This window comes from Acanthopagrus latus, chromosome 14, assembly GCF_904848185.1.
Source record: "Acanthopagrus latus isolate v.2019 chromosome 14, fAcaLat1.1, whole genome shotgun sequence".
NCBI lineage: Eukaryota > Metazoa > Chordata > Actinopteri > Spariformes > Sparidae > Acanthopagrus > Acanthopagrus latus.
The window spans coordinates 5987119-6009044 of NC_051052.1; the positions used below are offsets into that span (position 1 = coordinate 5987119).

General features: G+C 42.5%; 1 protein-coding gene across 6 annotated transcripts in view; it reads left to right on the top strand.

The window, feature by feature from the left end:
* The window catches only part of ano2b (anoctamin 2b), a 73288-nt gene that overhangs the window by 10708 nt on the left and 40654 nt on the right, over window positions 1-21926 (top strand). For 5 of the 6 annotated variants that reach the window (XM_037122130.1, XM_037122133.1, XM_037122132.1 and 2 more), the window contains 8 exons: window positions 12233-12331; window positions 12620-12771; window positions 13880-13934; window positions 14034-14085; window positions 18027-18082; window positions 19452-19499; window positions 20330-20394; window positions 21710-21844. In XM_037122130.1, coding sequence (XP_036978025.1) covers window positions 12233-12331; window positions 12620-12771; window positions 13880-13934; window positions 14034-14085; window positions 18027-18082; window positions 19452-19499; window positions 20330-20394; window positions 21710-21844 — 662 coding nt within the window. Of the gene's footprint in view, window positions 1-259; window positions 279-12232; window positions 12332-12619; window positions 12772-13879; window positions 13935-14033; window positions 14086-18026; window positions 18083-19451; window positions 19500-20329; window positions 20395-21709; window positions 21845-21926 lie in introns of those variants that run through there. The other variant, XM_037122135.1, reaches the window with a different exon arrangement.

Genomic DNA, 21926 nt, shown 5'->3' on the forward strand with positions numbered 1-21926 from the left:
GGCCTGTTGGTAGACCGGTTTGATAGTTAAAAAAAAAAAAAGAAAAAAAAGCATTATCCTTTCTTAGAATAACAGTTATGGTTGATCAGGATTATAATTCCAGTCACTTACCAGCAGCCTGTGGTTGATTCACAAACTAAATGCTATAGTTTTACTGTGTTTACAGGATTTTTTTTTTGTCTAAACCTTGACAGAGGATCTGATGTAACTCTGTCTTGAGCTATTTGAGGTGAGCGCCTACATAAGAACCAGGCTCAGATGGCAGGAAAAAGAAGTGGGTGAGACTCGAGATGTAGTTAAAGATATCAGGTGGCTATTACACCAGCAAAAGCCTAATGTCTTAAGGAGGTTTTTTTTTTTTTTTCATAAAACTTTGAAATGTATATTTTATTTCACATTTTAAATTTTATATACCATCATCTTCTACTATAATCACCCTGCTGCCATTGGCCAAAATAACAGAAACACTTGATCTCTATATGTGACAGTTTAGAGGAAACAAAGTGCAGGCACAACAACAGCCAAAGGCTCAGTAAGACGTCCACCATCCATTTCTGGGTAATTTGTTAAACAGTGGACATAATGGAGAGCTCCATTTACGCCCAGTCGTCAAATCAGTCATCAAGTTGTCATTGTATAAACAGCGCAAACAATGGGCAGTAATCTGCACCATGCTACATGACAACAGTTTATTCAAATGGCCCAAAAAAGATTTCCAACTCCTTTGAGCAGAGTTATCCCATTATACATGGTGAGCGCCATAGAGCAAGCTTAAGGGGATTTACCCCGTCTAGCAAAGTTTAAAGGAGAAGTTAAGTCATTGTCTACACACTCCCATGCTGCTGGAAAGTCTGATGTCTGATGCAGCAAAACGGTGTCGCAACATTCTCCTAAATAACTGAGATGTGGACTTGTTTTAAAATGTAAAAAAACAAGTGAAAGGAAGCATAAAATAGCTCCTCACAGCTCGCCTGGTGTAATCCAAGTCTCCAGAAGCCCCAAAATCACAGATTGATGTGAAAAGATTTGCTAACGCTTTTAGTATAGATGTGTTTAAAAGCAAGTCCCCAACTACTTCCGCTGTTTTAAGATAATTCTGCAATGCAGTTTTGCTCTGAAGCTCCAGAAATGTTGTGTGAACTATGAAGCTCACCCAGCTGTCTAACGGCATGGGGGTGACTCGAAAAAAATGACAGAAGTTTTTATTTTTGGGCTAACTTTTTCCTTTAAGGTACCGAAAAGACAGAAAAGCACATGACAGGATACAAAAAATAAATAAAACACCAAACCTCTTCCCCCAAAAAGCCAGCCAAGCCACAAAAAAAATCATCAAAAAAAACCCCCACTGTAATAAAATCCTTGACAGAAAATCCTTCTGAAGTTCTCTGTCAGAACAGCTCGTATCCAGGGCAACACACAAATGCATAACTCGGTGCAAGCTGCACCAAACCTGCAAACCTGAGCAATGGGAAAAAAAAAAAAAATCAAGTCTGGTGAGTCACTCAGCCTCGTTCTTTCTCCCAGAAACACTTGCTGGAGGACATAAACCGACGGTATATACTGCCAATAGTGTGGATGTGTGTTGAGCCTATGGCAGCTGTAAAGACAGACAACTGTTCTACGTGGTCAATATATATCAAACACGACCAGAACCAGATTGGACCAAATTCACACTCATGTTGTTGGTGGCCTCTTTTATAGATGACCTAAACCCCTAAATGACAGTCGATCAAATGTAACTCACATTTACCTGTTTTTTTTGTAGCCATGATTCAGTTTTTACGCCCCATCTTGTCCGTGCTGCTTCTGTTATTTTGAGCCTACTGCTTGTATGACTGGGACTTTATTTTGGAGCCTGAATCTGCACGAGGGCCTCCCAGTTCCATGTGTGCTGGCAGACTTTAATTCTACTCCCTGCAGCCAACACAGCTGCTGGGCTGACCCCTTTGTATCGATTTACTAATTCAGCCCGAAAACGGGTAATTTTGTTTTGACGTGTACAAATCGCCTCGCCGTGATTGTTTGTCACGTAGCAACCAATGCTCGCGCACCAGAGTGTGTAGTTTGGTTTGGCTTTTGTTGTTTGTGCTTGTGTGTGTGTGTGTGTGTGTATGCGCTTCGTGCATAATAGTCACTTGGCAGAACACACGGTCTGTGCGCTCTGTGCACTCGTAGTGCGGCTGCGGGCTCGCTGCCACACAGTTGTACAAATGTAGTTATTGTTGAAGTTCCGCTGTTTGCAAATTGCATGCTGCTGCTCCTTGGCTGCGACACTGAGCCAAATCGTTTGGGACTGTAAAATGTCACATGGGAAGCTTCAAGGAACTGTCTCGCAGTTTTGTGAATTGTTGCATCACTACAGCACAATGTGGTCACCAGTTGGCTCTCGCTCTGTGTTGTTCAGGGAAGACTTATCTGGGCTTTAAATGCAGGATAAAAGGATCTTTGTGTGTGTGTATGTGATATGTATTTAGCTAAATACATGTGACTGTGTGGACATGTGTGTGCGCTGGACGGCAGCCAGTTGGGAGTGTGTGAGGTCTGCAGGCTAGTATTAATCAGATTGTTGACAGTGTGGCCATGGAGCCTAAGCCAGGATGAGATTAGCTGACTGACTGATAGCTCCTTATCGCATCTCATTGATAGAGAGGGGGAGATCGAATCTGCTGCCGAGAGCAGCCGCTATGAAGAGGAGGACTCGTGCTCCAATATCCCTCATTTCAATGTAGTGACGGGTGCTCGTACAAAAAAAAAAAAAAGACTGACAAACATAATTACGCTCCATCCATTAGGGTGTAGCTGGATGTGGTTGTAGGAGTTGCTGACAAAGAGAAGGAACATTGTGGGAGACTAACTGAAGGTTCGCCGCTCACCTAATCACTCGTATAGGTACAATCAGAGAAGTGGAAATCCTTTGTGCATTTAGACTCTTTAATCTGTGTGCACATATTAAGATAATCCAGCAAATCAGATTTAGTTGTTTTTTTTTTTTTTTACTTTGACGCATTAGAATTCGCGAAGCACATGCTGTCACAGCAGTAATGAACATGTCTGCACTGGAATGATGCAACCAGATAATCTAATTTGAAATAAGTGATCTTACATCACAGTAACAGAGTATTATCTGCTGACCTGTTGGTTTATAAGGTCTTGAAATGTGTGCCAAGGGGTCTTTAACAGACATAATAGTGGTTATTGAGGGATTTATGGTTAATCTGAGGGCGTCAGATAACACTGTTGTTGGGGCTGGTAATGAAAATTAAAATCTGCTATTTAGCACATCCAAATATTAAGCATATATGGGTTTGTTTCTGTCAGGCCTGGGCTTTAAAGAGGACTCAGATGCAGAGTATGAGCAGTTAAGGGAGGCTTTTATTCTGAAAAACTTTTTTTTTCCCCTCTTAGAGTGACAAACAGGCTATGAAAATATATTCCTAGTCTAGGCATACTAAGAAACTGCTAAGAAACAAAACACACAAACCAAAACATGGAGGCAAAAGACCTCAAGGCAAAACTAGATCAACAAAAAAAAATCACTCCACAGGAGGCAAAGAAAAAAGGTTATGAACTTAACTACTCTGTGAGACCAGGCCCTGAAAATTTACAACAAACAACACTCCAACAGAGGAAGGCAAATCGGCTACAAACTTAATCTACGCTAAATGTCTGAGCTGTAAAATTTATGAAACAAAAGAACACTCCAACGGAGGCCAACAAAATGGCTATAAACTTAACACATCTACAAGACTGAGCTGAGAAAATTACCAACAAAAAAAAAATCATTCTTCAAAGAGGAAAAAGGATTCAGAAATACAATCGTGGCTTGGAACAAGACGAGGACTGTGAGACTGGCTGACGTACACGACTGAAACGAAACACTCTGGCACAGGACAAAGGGAGACGCAGACTATAAGACACATGAGGTTAATGGGGAACAGGTGGACACGATCAGGAATCAGGGGAGACTGTCCGACCGGTGATACATGAGGAAGGGCAAGCGACCTGAAACGAGAGGAGAGTTACTTTTCAAAATAAAACAGGAACAAAAAACCAGAACGAGACAACCTTCACCTAGGTGTGACAGTTTCTTACAGCAGGTCGAACATGTGACACTGAATGAATGAATGAATCACTGTATGAGCCAGCTATTCAACTAAGCAACACTCAATGTTTCACAAAGCGCACTGAAAAATGGAAATGTACATGATGGAGTCTCCGGTGGCCAAGCCAGTTAGCTTGGTTAGCTGTTAAGCTAAAAGCTAGATGGAAATAAGGTGCTGTAATACTGTTTTGTATTGCCCAAACACCATGTCTTGAGTTTTCATGGCTAACGAATAACTACACTAGTTAGCTTGTTTAGCTGTGAAAGTAGCACTCCCATTTGGCCAACTGTTGAATTCAACTCCTAACAATTAAGGTGAAACATATTGCCAGAGTACCTGCTAACTGCTGCTAACTATATCCTGCAGCTACTGTTAGCTTGTTATTTCAGTTAGCTGTGCAGCTAGTCAGACTACTGGGGAAGTGTTGGTGTTTTCACTATAAGCACAGAGAGGTTTTCAGGGCCAGGGTTAGCTGGTTTGCAGATACCTCTGCAACACAATGCAGACTTCTTTGACAAATGTTCTGTTAATGATATAAGTTCTTTTTAATGTTCTAGAGTACAATTTTAATATGTTTCACCTTTAATGTTCATGACAGGTGTCATGTCAGTGTTATGTCCACCCCTTCAAATACAGTGGAACCAAAAGTTTCAAGTAACCTGTGACATTTAGATGAGAAACAAACCCCAAAGTATTTTTTTTCTTTTCTGAACATTTCTTGCATTGTACCAAACTTCACTCTCCTGCCTGCTAGGAACCTGTCTGACTTCACGTTAATTGGATGGCAGAAAAAAAAGGAGAATGGCTTGAATGTCAAACATGTTGACTGTGTCTGAGGATTATTGAGCTGACCTTCGATCTCCGAGGGACATCCTCTTACAGAACACTTTTAATTAAATCAGAGCAAGATGTTAATTTAAGAAGCGGAGCTGGGACTTCAGTGGAGAGTTCATTCTGTGGGGGCTTGGGAACAGAGAGATCAGGATTATCTGTTTGGTAAGATGTCTCTATGGTACGGACCGATTCTTCCCAAACAAAGGCAGCAGGACAGCAAACTCCTTTCTCTTGGAGGAGAAAGGCAGGTCAGGCAATTACTGCAACAGTTGCGGCAATGGCCTACGTGTGGGGTAGAAGTGTTACGACTACACGGCCTTCAAAACATAGGTTTTCCACAGCCACACTTCAAACTGAGGGTTATGAGAACTCAGTCGTGTCAATGTATCATAGTCCTTTTCTTTATAACAAGCACAAAACAAACTTTGTTTATGTCTTGGTAGCTAATGAGCTAGCAAGCAAATGTTACATTGTTATTGCTGATTTGTGACAGTCCCACATTTTGACGTATATTATTATTGCACCCCCCGATGGCATATGACGCCTGAAATATATATGTGTCCGTCTGTCTGTATATAATCAGCATATCTTGAGAACTGCTCATCAGATCTACTTCACACTTGGCAAGTGTGTTGCTGAGGAGCCAATGAAGTGCAGCGTCAAATTTGCTGCCATTTGGACAAGTTCATTATTAATACATTTTCAATAAACAGCAAACACGGCTCTGTGCAGCAGCATTGCTGTAAAGGGTAAGGGTGAACAAAATGTTATGTTAGTATCATGAGACTTTCAGGCGCAGGGAAGGCAAACTTTATTAGAAATTCTGAATACAGCCCATTCAGACGTCCATTTACGGAGTTTACTGATTTACTGAGTTCCTGCATGCCCCATAGACTTTACATTTGTGATAACGTCACAGAAAAGCACTTGGAAAATCACAACACAAAGATTCAACAGTTTGCCTGTTGTGTCCAAAGCTTCACAGATTTATTTTTTTTTTATAGTGGTGGATCTATGCAAGAAATGCTTTATTGGCTGCAGGGGATAAAATCGTTGCAATACCTCAAGTACCACTCAGTCAAACTAGAGCAAGGGAGCAAGCGGCTTGAGTCTGGGAGAGCGGCAGATACTCAATAGGAAAAAGTTGTGAGTCTCTAATAAGGCCAACGCATTTTCCAATTCACCTTACCCACATGCTTTCTACTCTACGATCCACCCATACACAACCAGTCATTTGCCACAAACTACCGGGTTATTGAAAGGCACCGGACATAAATGGTTTTCAGGCTGCCTTTTAAAAAAGGGTGATTGTCTGAGGACAGCAATTGGGGGCATGAAAAGTCACAGATGAAATGTAACCATTACTGTTACTGTGGCAACACCAGCCTCTATTTGTTTGCGAAAAACGTTTAAAAAAAAACTACATTTTGTTTCTTTGTGCTCAAAAAAAAGGAGTTGTATCGGCTTTTTTTTCTTTCGGCGTGTTCTTCCACCGGTGGTACAGCTCCGCAGCAGAATGTAGCTGCTGCAAATGGACTAAAAATGAATGCTGAGCATAATGAGTTAATGCATAATTAAAGTAAGGTGTCTGACCAATATTAGAACAGGGTCCTTGGCCCTAGACAGTTTATGATCGAGTTCCCATTGCGTGCAGAGACAAGCAGCGGCAGGTTTCGGCGAATTCACAGCGAGCCAGCACACGCGATCAGATGTGCGATTCAACAGGTTGCCACAGTTGTATCCAGGTTGATCCCTGCATCCGCCCACCCGCAGGTCTGGAGGAGATCCTGTAATGTCACCCCCTCCCCTCTCTCCCTGCTGCCTTTTACCTCAGCTCAAAGACTCCTGCTAATAATCACCTTTCACGCTGTGTTTTCTCTTTGTGCCTTTTAATTTGTCTTTCTCCCGGCGATCCGTTCACTCTCCCTCTCGCTCGTCCCGTCTCTTGTCTTTATCTCTCGCCCGTTCTCGCCCTCCGTGCGCCCTCTTGACTCAGTTTCTCTCGCCACTCACCACTTCGCTCTCAACCCAGCAATCCTATCGCCCAACCAATCACCCTCTCATACTCGATGCCCCCCCCCCTTTCCCATCTAAAGATGCCCCTGGCTGCGTCCTAGTTACCCCCCCTACAGAGATAAAGAGCTAATTGGAAATCTCGCTACTAATTAACCTTCTCCAGGCTGAAAGTTATTTATATCCTCTGCTTTTTGATGGAGCGATAGAGGGAGGTGGGTGGGTGGGGGGGGTGGCGGGAAAAGGGGGCGAGAAAGGCTGAGAAATGAATGCGAGCGGGTGGGTGGAATATAATGGATGATGGTGGAAGTTGGGCGCAAGTAAGCGAGGGAGGAGGGCGAGGTGTGGGTGACAGAGCAGAAGAATGAGGTGGCTGCAGCGTTTTCGAACCATCGCTTACTTGTGAATGGGTCAATGGAGAAACTTCCGACATGCTTATGTTCCTCATGGAGAGAGGGAGAGAGAGAGAGGGAAAGTCAGGCCACCGGGCTCATGGGAAATGTTGTCATGGTTCTGTGTCTTGTGTTTGATTTCCACGCCCTCTTGTGTCCTTTCAGCGTCTCCTGTGTTCTTCCCTCTGTGCATGTTTGCCTCCCTCCTCTCTCTCCTCACCTGTTCCTCGTCTCGTCGTTAGTGTCTGTGTGTTTAGTCTCTGCTTTTCCTCTCGTCCGTGTCCGTTCATTGCTTCTGTTTTCTCTTGTGAAGCTTCCTCCCGCGTCTCCTCTCGTACCTCCAGTCTCCCGTTTGGTATGTTTTTGGATATTGGTTCTTTGTGGCAGTTTGATTTGTACTTTGTCTTTTTTGTTGGCACTTTGTTTGCTGTTTTGCCACTTTGACCCTTTTTCCCTTTTCACTAGCTTGAGTAGCCAGCTCCTTTTTGTTTGTTTGGATAAAAGCTCACTTTTTGTTCTCCCCAATCTTGCCTCCTGTGAGTAACTCCGTTTGGGTCCACCTTTAAATTTCTTCTTTAAACCCTCGTGGACAAATGTAGTCCGATTTGTGTCAGATGCAGTTTAACAGGTGTTCTAAGTGCTGTATCGTAGAATTACCACGACCTGAGAACCTTCATCAATGCATTTTAACAGCTGTGTGGACCATTATCATTAGTGTGAGCAGCAATAACACTAAGATGTATGCTTCATTTGACATTAATGCATTTTAAAAATGTTACATTTTTGAAAGCAAGGTGGTGTTCACACCGTCGGAGCCCTGTCATTATTTGCAACACACTTCTATGTCTTCTACAAAGTTTGTTAATTGACAAATCAATTACGCGTAACTCAGATTTCTGGCAGATCACCTTGGGGAATGTTTCAGGGAGAATCATCATACGCGAGTCGTAACCAAGATATCTAATATGCGTAAATGCGCATTTAGTCCTAGTACTCATATAATGCTGTTGTGATCATGTCAGGAAATGAATTATAACAAGACATATTGTAGTTACAACTGTTAAACTGCATCTCACACAAATCTGACTACATTTCCCATAAGCCCCATTGGACTTGAACCAATTATGAATGGAGGCATCACAAAATCTCGAAACCTACAACCACACACCACTATGTTCTACTTCTAACCATCAGACTGGGTGCGGTTACTCTTTCATTGAAAACAAAAATTGATATTTATTTTTACCCCCTGGAAAGAATCTGACTTCAAATTTTCACTTGACTTTATGTCAAATTTGGCACTTCGTGCGATTTGCCCCCCCCCCCCACCCACAGCTTTGGAGTGTAGAATCAGAAAATTGTGTGCAAACCAAAAGCATATTGTCATATTAGATCATGTGTTGAAGTAAACTTGCATGTAACATGTGGTCCTACCTTCTCACTGACGTTACATAGTGCAGAAACAAGTGATAGACGGAGACACCATTTACCAAGACACTGTACCATCAACATGATTTCAAAGCTGTTATGTTAAGAGGAAAAGTTACATAATGTTGTTTCAATGAACACGAAGGAAACTTTCAGAAAAAAAACTTTCTTTCAAAGAAAAAAACAACCAAAAAAAACCATCTTCAAAAATAACATGAGGTTGGCGTCTTTTGATTGCTGTTTCTCGGAGGAACAATCAAGCCAACAAGAGCTTTGTAGGCAGGTTTGCGATTGAGGATGCATCTGTCTCTGTAAAGCGAGAAATATTACCACATAAATAGCATCAAGTGTGGATGGTATGACCTCCCAGAAAAACAACAACTCTATCTCTATTTATGGTCTAGAGAAACTCCAAATATTTCTCTGATCGCCGTGGCGAGCAATAAGTTAACTGTTCCCAGCAGCCATTTTATATGCTGACTTTAAACCACGTCCTGGGGAACTACATGTCACTCTGGCTTATTCTGCCTTAACACTGATTGGTTAAGGCACAAATAACACCCCCTGCCAAACAGATAAACAGCTACATAGACACAACATCACACTGGGTGAAGGAAGCGAGCAAAAACAAGCATGCGCCAGTGATTTTGTTAAGTTGATTTGTAAGTAGTTTTCCACCCTACACCTTTTAGTGCAAGTTAAAACATTCAATTAAACCTACAACAGTTAGCTCACAAATAAACATACATATGTTTGTAATAAAAGCATTTTAATCAGAGCGTTTAAAGTTTTACTTGATTTCCACTCCGCTGCATGCCTTTGTGTGGCAAAGAACAGCGTGGATGTGACTGAGGCAGAGGATAATGAAACATTAGAGGAGCAAGAGTGACAGATAGTGAGTCAGCCAGTCAGTCAATCAGTCAGTGAGACAGTGTCTAGCACTAGGGTAGCAGAACGTACAGTAATATGCGAGGAGGGGTGGTGGCGGTGAGGGGGAGAGTGAAAGATCTCAGGAGAGTAGGAGTCGAGAGAGGAGAAAGGGATCGTCTCCGGTTTCCATTTTGGCCATGCCACCTTTCTCTTGTCACCCCCCCCCCACCCTCTTCTCACAGAAGCTGATGTGGGGGTCTGGGGAGGGTAAGGTTACCTGGCTGTAGTCCCCTGCTGGCTCTGCTCGCTTTCATTTCTGGTCATACTCTCTTTCGCGCCGCAGACCGGGAGCTTCATTACAGAATTCTGACCACTTGTCCTATCTTAGACCTCTTAGAAACAAACTAAAACTGCAAACTCGGTTCTTAAATAGCCACTTGGTCCAGTCACGCCCGTGTCTGTGTTTAAAAATGTACACCAGACTGCCTGTATCCATGACTACGGCGGTGTCACCCACTTGTCACGTGGCTAGCTGGCGTGCTATAATGGACATGAAAAGACAGGCGTTCAATTTTAGCTACAGTGTGTCAGAGGCATTCATCGTCAGGTTCAGGGGAATTTAGAGCTAACTCGCTCACATAAGTGTTAGCTTCTGTTGCACAATAAGATGCGTTATTATGGATCCTGCAGCTTTTCTTGGTTTATGAGCTGTGGTTTTCCCCCGGTAAACACACCGACCTCTTTGACCTGCCTGTTCTTATCAGGGTCACCCCGTCCTCTGGATCCACTCCTTTCAATGCTAGAGTGCCTCTTGGCCAGGCAGACCCAACAGGTGGATGTCCACAGAGCTGCCCTAGTACCGTCTGTCTAGCCCAGAGACACAGCAGATGAGACAACAAACACCCAATGTGTTTACTGGGGAAACTGCAACTTATAATCTGCTGCGTCAGCTCCCCCGCTGGCTGTCTGCTTTAAAAAACCCACCCTTAGAGAAAAAAAAACAAAACACAAGCCATTGACACCAGACTCCAACTGAACATACAGTGAGGAAACAGCACGTCAGATTGTTAATTCTTGTGTCATTTTTGGACTGATCAAACAGTGTAGGGCGAGTGTCGCAAGAAAAGCCGCGAAATCCATAATAACGTGGCCAAGATCGATGTTAGCTTTTCCAACAGACCATCATCATTGTTCGCTTATTCAACAGGATAAGTTTGGCGTTAGCTTCTCCAACAGTTGTGGCTTGAGTGGCTTTTCAGTCATATCAGTGATCATGTTGTTCCCCATCTTCATTGTTAATGCCATACAGACCCAAGAACAGTGATGCTGCCGTTTCCAGCAGTTATTTTGAATTTAAGACAGGGTCTATGTTTTAGATTAGGATTTCTAACTTAGGACAGTTCTAAATTCAAATCTTAAAATAAGATTGCGTTTAAGAAACATGTTTCTTATGATACCAAAAGCCTAAATTGTCACTCTTAACTCAGCTGAGATAGAACTTCAGTCTAACGACACCTCTGTAATGAGGCCCTGGATCTTAATGGAGGAATTTAGAGGAGCAGTTATTCTTACTGTGCTGTTTTCTCTTTTTGTTAAATTGTTGCTTTTTAGTCAACTACAGAAGACCAGAAATTAGTTGGTCAATGCACTGATATTCAGAATTCAGTCACGTACATTTTGATGCCATTAAGAGCTGCCAATTATCACATTTTGCTAATGCACCTTAATACTAAATAATAATTACCGTGTGGGCATGATTCATTAGCAGAACAAGCTGGATGAGTCAGGATTTTTTATTTTATTTTACATGCAGTAAATACCTTATTTCTGTTTGGTGGAGATGATTTTTTTTAGGAGGAAAAAATGCATCAAATGTGTCAGGAACAGGCTGCTACAACAAAGCGGTGAAGAAAAACAGCTCCGGGCTTTGCTTTGGGAACACAGGCTACATCCATCTTTTATAAACACCAGCGATGCTGCCGGCCAGACTGGTTAGCCAAAAGTGTTTCAGTGGGTCAGGCTCGTGGTCGGGACTGGTCGCGTGCGGTTCAGATGTAAAGTACAGTTTGGATTTTTGTGCGGAATGTTGAGCCGCAGCCAATTTTGAGGTCTGAAGGTAAAGGCAGCTGAGAGAGAAGCAATTGACTGCAGAGAAGTGCAGCGCACACTGAGGTCTCTCCTGCTAAAGTCTGTCGGCTATATTGGATTGCAAAGCAGGACTGACAGATGGTCTGGCAAGCAGGTAGTTTCAGCCAAGCAATCTGGCGATGTATTTCCGAAAAAGTGAAAGTTTAGGCTTTGAAAATATTCTTTTAAGTAGAAAACTTTGGCACAGACACGTGTGGACAGGGAATAGGGACACACCGGGAATCAAACACCACAGTTCTGTTGTTGTTAAAGCTGGTATTTCTGCTTGACACAGAAATGAATGTCACTGAGTACGTGTGTCTTCTTGGGGATCAATTGGAGGACACAGGGAAGACCACGTCACTGGGTAGACATGTTTGTCTTGTGCTCCTGAAGGTTCTTGACCACATTCAGTTGCGTAAACATTGTGTCTTATCTTCACATGAGGTTTTGCTTGTCTTTCAGTTAAAGACCCACGGCCCCAGCTTCACTCGTCTCCATGCGCCCTGGCCAGTTCTGTGTCGAGAGGCTGAGTTTCTAAAGATTAAAGTCCCCACCAAGACGGTAAGAAATCACTTGTTTTGGTTCTCTGTCCATGTACAGCACCAGTGTGTCTGTGTTCTTGTTATTTATGTGGTCTAAGATAGACAGAAAAGTTACGGTAGACTTTGAGTGGAAAACGAAGAAGAGACAAGGAGACACCTGTATGTGGCTCAGATAATCATGCTTATACTGATGGTTATAGTAACAATGCATTACGGTTATATTGCCTCAGGGCCACTATGGAATGTTCTCAAAATATGTCCAACACGCTTAGTAATTTGACTAATTCTGTTTTCTGTGTTCCATCAGAGTTATGAACTTAAAGAGGAAAGTGGTTTTGGGTCCAGAATGAGCACCATGTGGAGGAAATTAAACCAGCCTTTCCAGCCCAAAGTCCCACATCAGGACCATGAACGCACCAAGTTTCTCTCACACTGCTTCTCTAGGGACAAAATCCACTTGTAAGACAAGTGCGCACACACACACACACACACACACAGAGTTATGAATTCAAGAGCTGTGTTTATTCACAGATAAACAGACCAGCCAAATTAATTTTAAAGGCCTCTAACAATTTGTATTGATTTACATGTATTACTCACTTCTTTATTGACCTTGTGTGAGCTGATTGCAACAAGACCTGAAACATTAGATCTTCTCTTACTCTCTTGGTTGCCTACACAAGCCTGTGGGTGATTTGTTTAAGTTGTTTAATGCTGCTGGACTGAGGATTTCTTTGCGAAGGGTCGGATTTTCCGCGACCGTGCAAAGAATGTGACTTTATGCAGGTTCTCAAATGCCTCATCTCAGTGCCTGTGTTTGTAATCGTAACCGTAGCTAGCTTTAGTTCAGAAATGGAGTCTTCTAACATAAACTGGCTTCCAGGAAAAACACATAAGTTCTACAGCTCCCCCTTTTAACACACTACTCAATTGAATGCCCTTAGTGATTACTTGCACTGGTACCAGTAGGTTAGGTGGCTAATGTTAGCTAACGTTAGCAAGCACGAGATAGGTATTGTTCTGTAACTGACACTAACCCTTTATCACTCATTATGACACTACATGCTAATGATGCACTACTTGTTAGCATTTAACTTTATCTATGTTGTTGTAAGGTCATGCACCTGCTATTTAGTCACAAAGGCTCAGTTCAGAGAAATTTGGGATTTGGGGAATTTGCCCTTTTGGTCAACCTTCATGTACTGAGTGATAAGAACAATGAAATGTCCCTGCTTGACTGATACATTACTCATGTAGTCTGTGCTGCAGTTGCTGACCATAACATAAGTGGCTATTCCAACCTTGTGGGTGAAATGATTCTGATTGATATTAGCCAGCCAATATTATTTGAGAAAATAAGATGGACAAACTGTAAAGTTTTTGTGATCTGATCAATTAAGAAGTTGACTTTACCAATAGGATTCTAATTAAGCTAGTACTTACATTAAACAGTTCTGTATATTTGCATGTGATATGAAATCTAAATACAATAATTTAAAGATGTAAACACAGAAAATGCACATTTTGATATGCATAGTTTTATATCCACTGGTTCTGTTTCTTTCAGGTACAACATCACATCTAAAGACACTTTCTTTGACAACGCAACCAGGGGCAGGATAGTAAGTGTCATTCACATTTTAATCTGTTTCTCCATCATTGAGCTTGTTTGTCCAGGATTAGCGTGTATCTCTGGTTTAATATTTCTTCATCTTTCTCAGGTATATGAGATCCTGAGACGGACGGTGTGTGTACGAACCTGTCAAACCATAGGTGAGGTGACAAAACAGTCCACGGGTGAAAATGGGATGTGTGCAAACACATGCGGTCTTTTTTAGCCCCCAACATTCTTCACGCTGAAATGTACACTTTGACACCTGGTCAGTGATTAAATTAATGATATCAGGCGGACCCATTGTAGATCTAATATGCTTGCTGCAGGCGTAAGCATCTGACAAACGTTAATGATTTTTCCATTATGTTGGTCCTAGTCAAAAATGGTGCACAAAAAAAAATCGATGGCTTTACCCTCCTCTGTTGGCAAGCAGCAAGAATTGCAGGAACACAATCTGAAATCCTTATCTACTTATTCTCCCATTTCCCTTGAAGTATGATGGCCTGTAAGTGCTTATGCACTGTCAAATTTTGTCATAACTCCCAAAGAGCACAGAGGTCTGAGAGGAATTTACTGTAAGTGGTTGTGAGTCACAAAACAGGAAAAAAAAAGTTTAGCAGCTGCTTGTTGTGGCTTAATAAAAAGGTTTTTATGGGCCTTTGTAGTGGACAAGTTGTGTCATTCATACTGAGGCGCTGTCCTCCATCAGTTTAAAAGGTGTTCAAAATCCCAGGAAAGCTAAAACCCCAGAAACGAGTTGGGTAACAGTTGAGTCACCAAGAACAAACAGCATCTCTGTGAGCCACCTGCAGACACATTGTTGTTATTTCCTCCTGTGGGACAGTAAAAAGCATGCATATGGTCCCTTCAAGGTTCAGATTAAGAGAGAAAAGCTGGCACAGCGGAATGCTTGCGTAACAACTTTGGCTGTGACACTGCAGGGTAAAGTTGGCTGTCAGCTGCATTACGAGGTCGCGCTGAAACCCTTAAATCCAACCGGACTGTTTGATAGACTGCAGGTAAGGTGGGAGGTGATATTGATATGCCCGCTGGGAGTTCAATGGGGAGGTGAAGTGGAGTGCAGTCGACACAAAGAAGGAGTGCAATGATTGAATAATTGCATGAGCCGGACACCTTTTTAACCCTAATTTGTTTGGGAGTTGTTTGGGCTTTTTGGCAACACCCTGCATGTCACAAGACGGTGCCTCAGCTGCATACACCCAGTGGAACGACAAGGCTTTGATCAGACTGCAAGTGAATCAGATTTGTCTGTCAGATCACAACCTCAAGACAGACTTTCTGCACCGTTATTTGCAAGTCATGAGTTCCGATTTGCATGGGTTGCTGTGGCAATGAGGTAGACATGAATGACTAAGTATGCTGTTGACGAGGCTGTCCAACGCGAAAGCACAACAAATGGAGATCCATAGTTTGCCCTCCGCACAAGCTCACTGTCAAGTCGCTGTGTAGCAACATGGATTCTGCCCACCTCCACAACTTTGAACTTGATGTTATCATTATGTGTCATTTTGCAAACAACACGGACATTTTGAAATCTAATTGTAGTGGCCAGCATCCAGGCTGAGAGACATCTGCAGAAATAAGTTTGGAATCCCATTCAAACCACCTTCAAAACAACCTGACGCACTGGATGGGTCGTAGCCAGGCACCACCAGAAACTCTTTGGTAAAGGGCAAGAACCCCTCAAACGATACTTGACCGGTGATTGGATACACCAGCAGACCAACAGTAGGAGAGCACTACCACCAGTGGAGCCAGTTGGTGAATCCAACTCTTAACAAAGTCAGTAGAGAAACCCTCCTTTGTTGAAATATGCTATCCAAATGTTTCCTGGGGAGGTCTCAGGTTAAATGATTGTGGTCGATAATTCTGGTGCTTGACGGAAGTAGCGAAAGTAACAAATTATGAAAATAACTGATGCACAATGCTAATCCTAGATTTTCCTGATTGAATTATATGCCATACCAATCACTTTAAGAAAGAGGATTAAGGTCCCGTTACCACGGAAAATCCTGTTTCTGGTTTAACAGTCCACAAGTTTGGATGTTGATTGGTTCAACCACTGTGTTTTTGGCCACAATAACATAGCATGAGACCTCCAGCTGTCCTGCAAGGTAACCTTTAAATCTGCCTTGGATCCAATTTGCATGTGTTATTTTGATGCCCAAACTTAAGTCAATCTGGATACAACCAAAACACTGGATACAATCTGTCTATGCCAAAAAACAGATTTGGGCTAGTAGTCTGAACAAGGCCTTAGAGATCAAGAGCCTGAGTTTACCCCATCAGCAGTTTCAGTTGTTAATGACTTTTGTAAGAAAAATTGTATACAGTCTACGGAGATGGACAACAACAGCTACAAATAGATACTATACATGCTCGTTCATTCCGATAAATGGGTCTTGCCTTAATGGTAACATAGCTGTAGATTTTAATGCCATGCAGATAACAGCTGTCTATGCATTCATGAGACCCATCAGTCCCATATAGAAACGGGCTGACACCGGTTTCACTTGCAGTGTTCCACCATATGTCTGCTTGGCTCCCCCATCACAGCAGAAGGTCTCAGCCAGCGGGTACTGATGGAGCTGCAGGGCAAGAAAGGGAGCGAAAATAGAATTGCATCCCTTTAACCTCTATATTCTCTTTCCTCCTCATTATTGGTGGTTGAATTTTGTCACACACGCAGAACCCACTCCATGCGTTTCTGCTGCCCTCCTATATCTCCTCTACAAGTGGGTCATAACTTCCTGGGTCAGGCTGCGATTGAAGCAGGGGCCTCTGGGAGATGTGGTCGTTTCTAGCCGGTTCAGTGAGCATTTGTGCGTGTGTGCGTATGTTCGAGTGTTGGTCATGGGATTCATTAATAGCACAGCTAATCACTTTGTAGTTCCTGGTCCCCTTTGAGGCAATAATAATTAATTGATTAATTGCTTTGATTATAGCGCCAGTTGCGTGTGCCAGGTCATCTGGTGTGTCGGCCCTGACATCCACAGGTCAGGTCATCGCTTCCCACAAGAAATTTTCCCAAGATTAGAAAGCGCACCAACGTAACCCAAGTCTTCTTCGCACTGAAAAACTTCATTAAATAAGTGCGGGCCTGATGTCTTCACTGCACACAGCTAATGTGCAAAGGCTAATTTTGAATACGCTGGGAATACAGGAGAAAATAACTTCAGCGTCAAGCCCTCAAGTTTGGCGTCATGGCCAATGCCATCTTAGTTTTTTTGAAGCTAGAAATGACCATATTTGGAGGAGAGGGTGGTGCTGTGGAGGATATCTTGATTGGATGTAACTGAGAGTCCAAGGACACTTGTCAATCCTAAAGTAACCAAGCCTTAAGTCTATTTTACTCTAAATGGGAACATATTTTTCAAACTGAACATTGTGCTGTGTTGAAGAAAACTTGAAACTAGAGACTGAGACAATAATCTCATCAGGAAACTGTTTACTGTGGTAATAAATCAAGTAAGAAGTAGGGTCATTTTCTCATAAGCTTACATACAATCAGACTTGTCTTTGAAATAGTCACTATTTGTGGCTAGCGTAGGATGCTGGGATAATGTTATGCCCTGTGTTCTAGCTTTGAAGTTGTTTAAATGTAGAGAAGCTGACAAACTGATGTTATTTTACCACTTGGCTGTTGACAAGCAACTGAAAAGATGACAGATTGGGTCCTTATTCAGGGTAAAAAAAAAAAAATTGATTTGATAACCCACAAGCTAACTGTAGCGCTCAACTATATCCCAGCTAGCATTACTTTCTGATCATATCCAGTTTGTTTTACTTCCAGCCAAAAATAAATGTGTGCACATTGTCGTGCCTCGGACCAAGGCCCGACGTCTCCTTGCTGATCAACCAAATGTCTTGAGATGGTATAGCTGACTGAACTATTATTTCACTGGCCTCTTGGATTCCTGCTTTAAAACTCAATGTGCAGCACAAGCCTCAAAGTCTCAAGACAAATAAAGGTTCATGTGATTTACATAAAAGGTATATTAAGGATTGAGCGATGACACTCAAATACACCTTTGAGTTTTCTAATGTCTCCCTCCCTCCCTGCCTCTCTCTTTTCCAGGCATCAGCACATTGATAGCTAAAGGCGTGTATGACTCTGCCTTCCCTCTCCACGATGTAAGTGTTCCCACTAGACGCCCATTGGTTTCAATTTGTTTCACTACGATATTCAATTTGCAGAGAGTGGGAATCACAGCCGACGCTTTGCTGGATCTCGTTCTATTATATTTTTACACTGCATGTGCTAGTGGGTAGTGTGGCATTTGTTCTTGTACCGAAGCTGTGTGACCAGAAATAAGAATGGAATTTAAAATGGATTGAACAGCTGACATATATTCTCAGTAGCTGATCTGCGAGGGAGTGTTTTCAGAACAATCCCTGCTCTCAACTCCATTAACACCAATTGATAAGATATCATTGAATAAGGGAGAGAATATTGAGTGACATACACCTTTACATTTACATTTAGGGCATCTAGCAGACGCTTTTGTCCACAACAACTTATTCATACACTGATGGCGGTGGTCGCCATACGATGTGCCGACCAGCACATCAGGAGCAGTTTGGGGTTCAGTATCTTACCCAAGGACACGTAGAAATGCAGCGCAGGGAATTCGAACAAACGACCTTCCGATTACAAGAAACTGACTCTACATCTGAGCCACAGCCGCCCAGAAGAAACAGGACTTGACCAGCGTGTTCCCAGTGCAACACATTGTGGGGTTTTCTGATGGTTTGAAAATGTCTGATGGTTTGAAAATCAAACAACCGTTTTCATTTTCAGCCAATTATGACATATTACCTGCCTGAAACAAGTTTTAAGTCTCTGCAGGTTCAGTTAACCATAGTATAAACTTTAGCCAATATTAAAAACTAGAAATGTAACAGAGAGTTTTGTGTGCATCAAAATGTGCTGCCTACTTGAGAGTTTTTTTGATTATATTGTGAGCAATTTTACAATTTGTGTGTCATAAGCAACCCAAAGTCCCCAGAATTTTGAATCCGAGCAACTGCTTGTCAAGGAACTACCCCCAAACAAATCCTCGGGGCACCTCTGCGTGCAATCGGTCCCTCTGCTGTACGCTTTCACCTGCGATTCCATGTCAATGTGTCGAAGCCTAATGAACAAAAAACACGGCACATTTTGAAATTTGGTGGCTCACTTAAAATGCTCTCATCCACTTGAAATCAGAAATGTTCAGCGCTGCAAGCCCCATCCCAAATTTCGTGTACGCTTGGAAAGTACTCCACCCCTTCCCAGAGCAGGGACTTTTTGGGGGTCAAATAATGTCCCAGAAATTTAATTTAGACCCTCGTTCCCTGAGGTGGAGCTGCACGAGCTCCTCTAAAGATTCCCTGGGAAAAGGTCCTGGGATGGAAATGTGCCTTTAGAGCATGTCTTGTTGCACGAGTGAGTTAAGGACAGGTTTCTGTGTTTCCATGCCCGCGTGCGCTCATGTTTCCACCCTCTCTTCTCGCTCCTCAGGGTGACTACAAGGTTATCGGCGACCTGGAGGAGAGGAACGACAGACAGGTAGACCCACTCCTCTCTCCTTTGTCTGTCTCTTTATCTTCCTCTGCGTCCCTCCCTTCTTTCCGTTTTCTTTTTGTCTGATGAAAAGCCACAAAAAGTCATTTTCCATAGAGCACCACTGCTCCAGTACTTCAGAGGACGACCTTGCTAGTGTGATCTCCTTTTTAGTATGTAGCGAGGCGAAGATGTCTGTTACCTAAAAGTCTGCACCTTTCAAACTTCCAATAGCTGAAAGCAAGAGACGACCTCCATTTTTCCAAACAATGGTTTCATCCGTGTCTATCTTTTCTCCATTTTCTTTTCTGAGACTGTTCCCTCCGTCCCATCTGTCTAACACTGTCACAGATTGGACTTTAAGTTCAGTAAATATTTCTCAGACAGAGCTGCACTCGAGGCAGACAGACGACAAGCACTGTCTGAATGTCTTGAATTTCAAACAACGGAGAAAAAACAAAAACTGCGGAGTGGAAAAACAACAGCAAACGTTGAACTCTGGTCAGAGCAGGAGCTCAAAGTTTCTTCTTTATTCAAGCATCATCGTGGGAATTATGTTAAGAACTGTTGAAACAGATAATACGCTGTGATTAAATGATATTCTTTCGGCATCAAGAAGCTTCATAATATTGTCTTCCCCGTACTTGATCTTTGTTTCTCTTTACTTTGGGATATTGTTCCGCCACTCAGAACTCGAGCATTCCGATTATTCTTGTCTCCAGCTCGGCTGTGTCTCTGAGGATTCCTTGTTGATTTTCAGCTTGCCACAGCCGGTGAACGGACACGACGGCATACACCCACACTGACTCTGTCTCCCTGTCTCTGTCTGTTGTCAGGTTCTGCATGAGGAGTGGGCCAGATACTCAGCCTTTTACAAGTACCAGCCCATTGACCTTGTCAGGTAACATGACCATCATAAGTCAGTCAGTAGCTCAGATTTCTTCAGCTCTAAATGTTTCTGTTTCATCTAATTTGCAACACAGGACAACTGTTATAGCTAGGTTACATTTGATCAGCAAATGTTAAGGAGTTGCAGCAATGTGGTTATTGTAGTCCGCTAAGACACTCTCTTATCAGGCAGGGTTTGACCTTTGAAATCTACACTGATTCCAATCCCAAATGCATTGTCTTTTTAGAAGGGAATTCTCGCTGTAGATAATCTTCCTCTTTGACCAATGTATTTCAGTGTAGATACAAATATTTGCATGTTTGGTAATTAAAACACATATTTTTCAACTTTTGCTAATTATCAAGACTAAACATCTAACCTTTCCTTTCAATCAGCAATCGAAATGGTAACTTCCCCTTTTATTAAAGAATATTTAAGTTGCAATATGTAAGGTTTTGTGTTTAAACCATTCAAAAATGGAATTAAATGATCAACATAATAAAGAATTTTGACGTTACGCCAAAGACGTCTCTGTATTGTGTTACAGAGGTATCTTCTGAAGTTGGCATGCTAACAGACTGGCCCCTTGACGCTTTGTAGGGTGATCTGTGCTACTAGTCCCAGCAGAGTCAGCTGCAACAGCTGCTAGCTGCACAGTCAACTGTGCGTTCAGTAGCCAACGGCAGCTACAGTTAGCAGCGGGTGGCGGTTAAAGGCCGTAATTTCTCAGCGAGGACTCCTACATGACCACAAAACATTCTGCTGAAGTTCATATTCTTTTAAAAGAGAGATTTTCTGAATGTATTGGTTTGTGTCCGCACAAACATAATGTTACATATTTTTGCACAGCAGTGAAGATCTTAGCAGATTTAAATCAACATGTGCTGTGATATGTGGGCTTGTTTTGCAATGTTGCCAGATCACTGCCAATCAATTCTGATTAAACCCCACCCACACAGTCCTGATGAAGCAGATTAGCTGAGTGTTAAATAACTCATACCGTACCATATGTCTTTTTATTTCACATTGTGTAATGGATATTTAACGTGCAGAGAAACACTCTATTAAACAAGAAGGGAATTTAAGGTCTGAGTTAAGTCCATGTTTGGGGATTAGGTTTATCAGTCGTACACAAATCCATGCATTGAAACAGCTCAGTGTAATGAATGACAGCCTCAAATTAAACTCCTTGACTTATTTTTAACACGGCATTAGGACTCACACTCCTGCGCTTGCGTGCTCCTTAATGCTGAACAGTATGCTCTGCCAGCGCCGTGTACTCCACTGTCACTCTCATCTCCTAATTCCTCCCCTTTTGACTCTACAGAAAGTACTTTGGGGAGAAGATCGGCTTGTACTTCGCATGGCTCGGTGTTTATACTCAGTTGCTGGTTCCAGCCTCCATTGTGGGGATTATTGTGTTTGGCTACGGGGTGGCGACAGTGGATACTAACATACCCAGGTACTGGAAAAAAATGCACTGCAGCCTCAACTGTGGAAGAAAACAAATCCCGGTGAAATGTCTGTTTAAGATGAATTAGGGT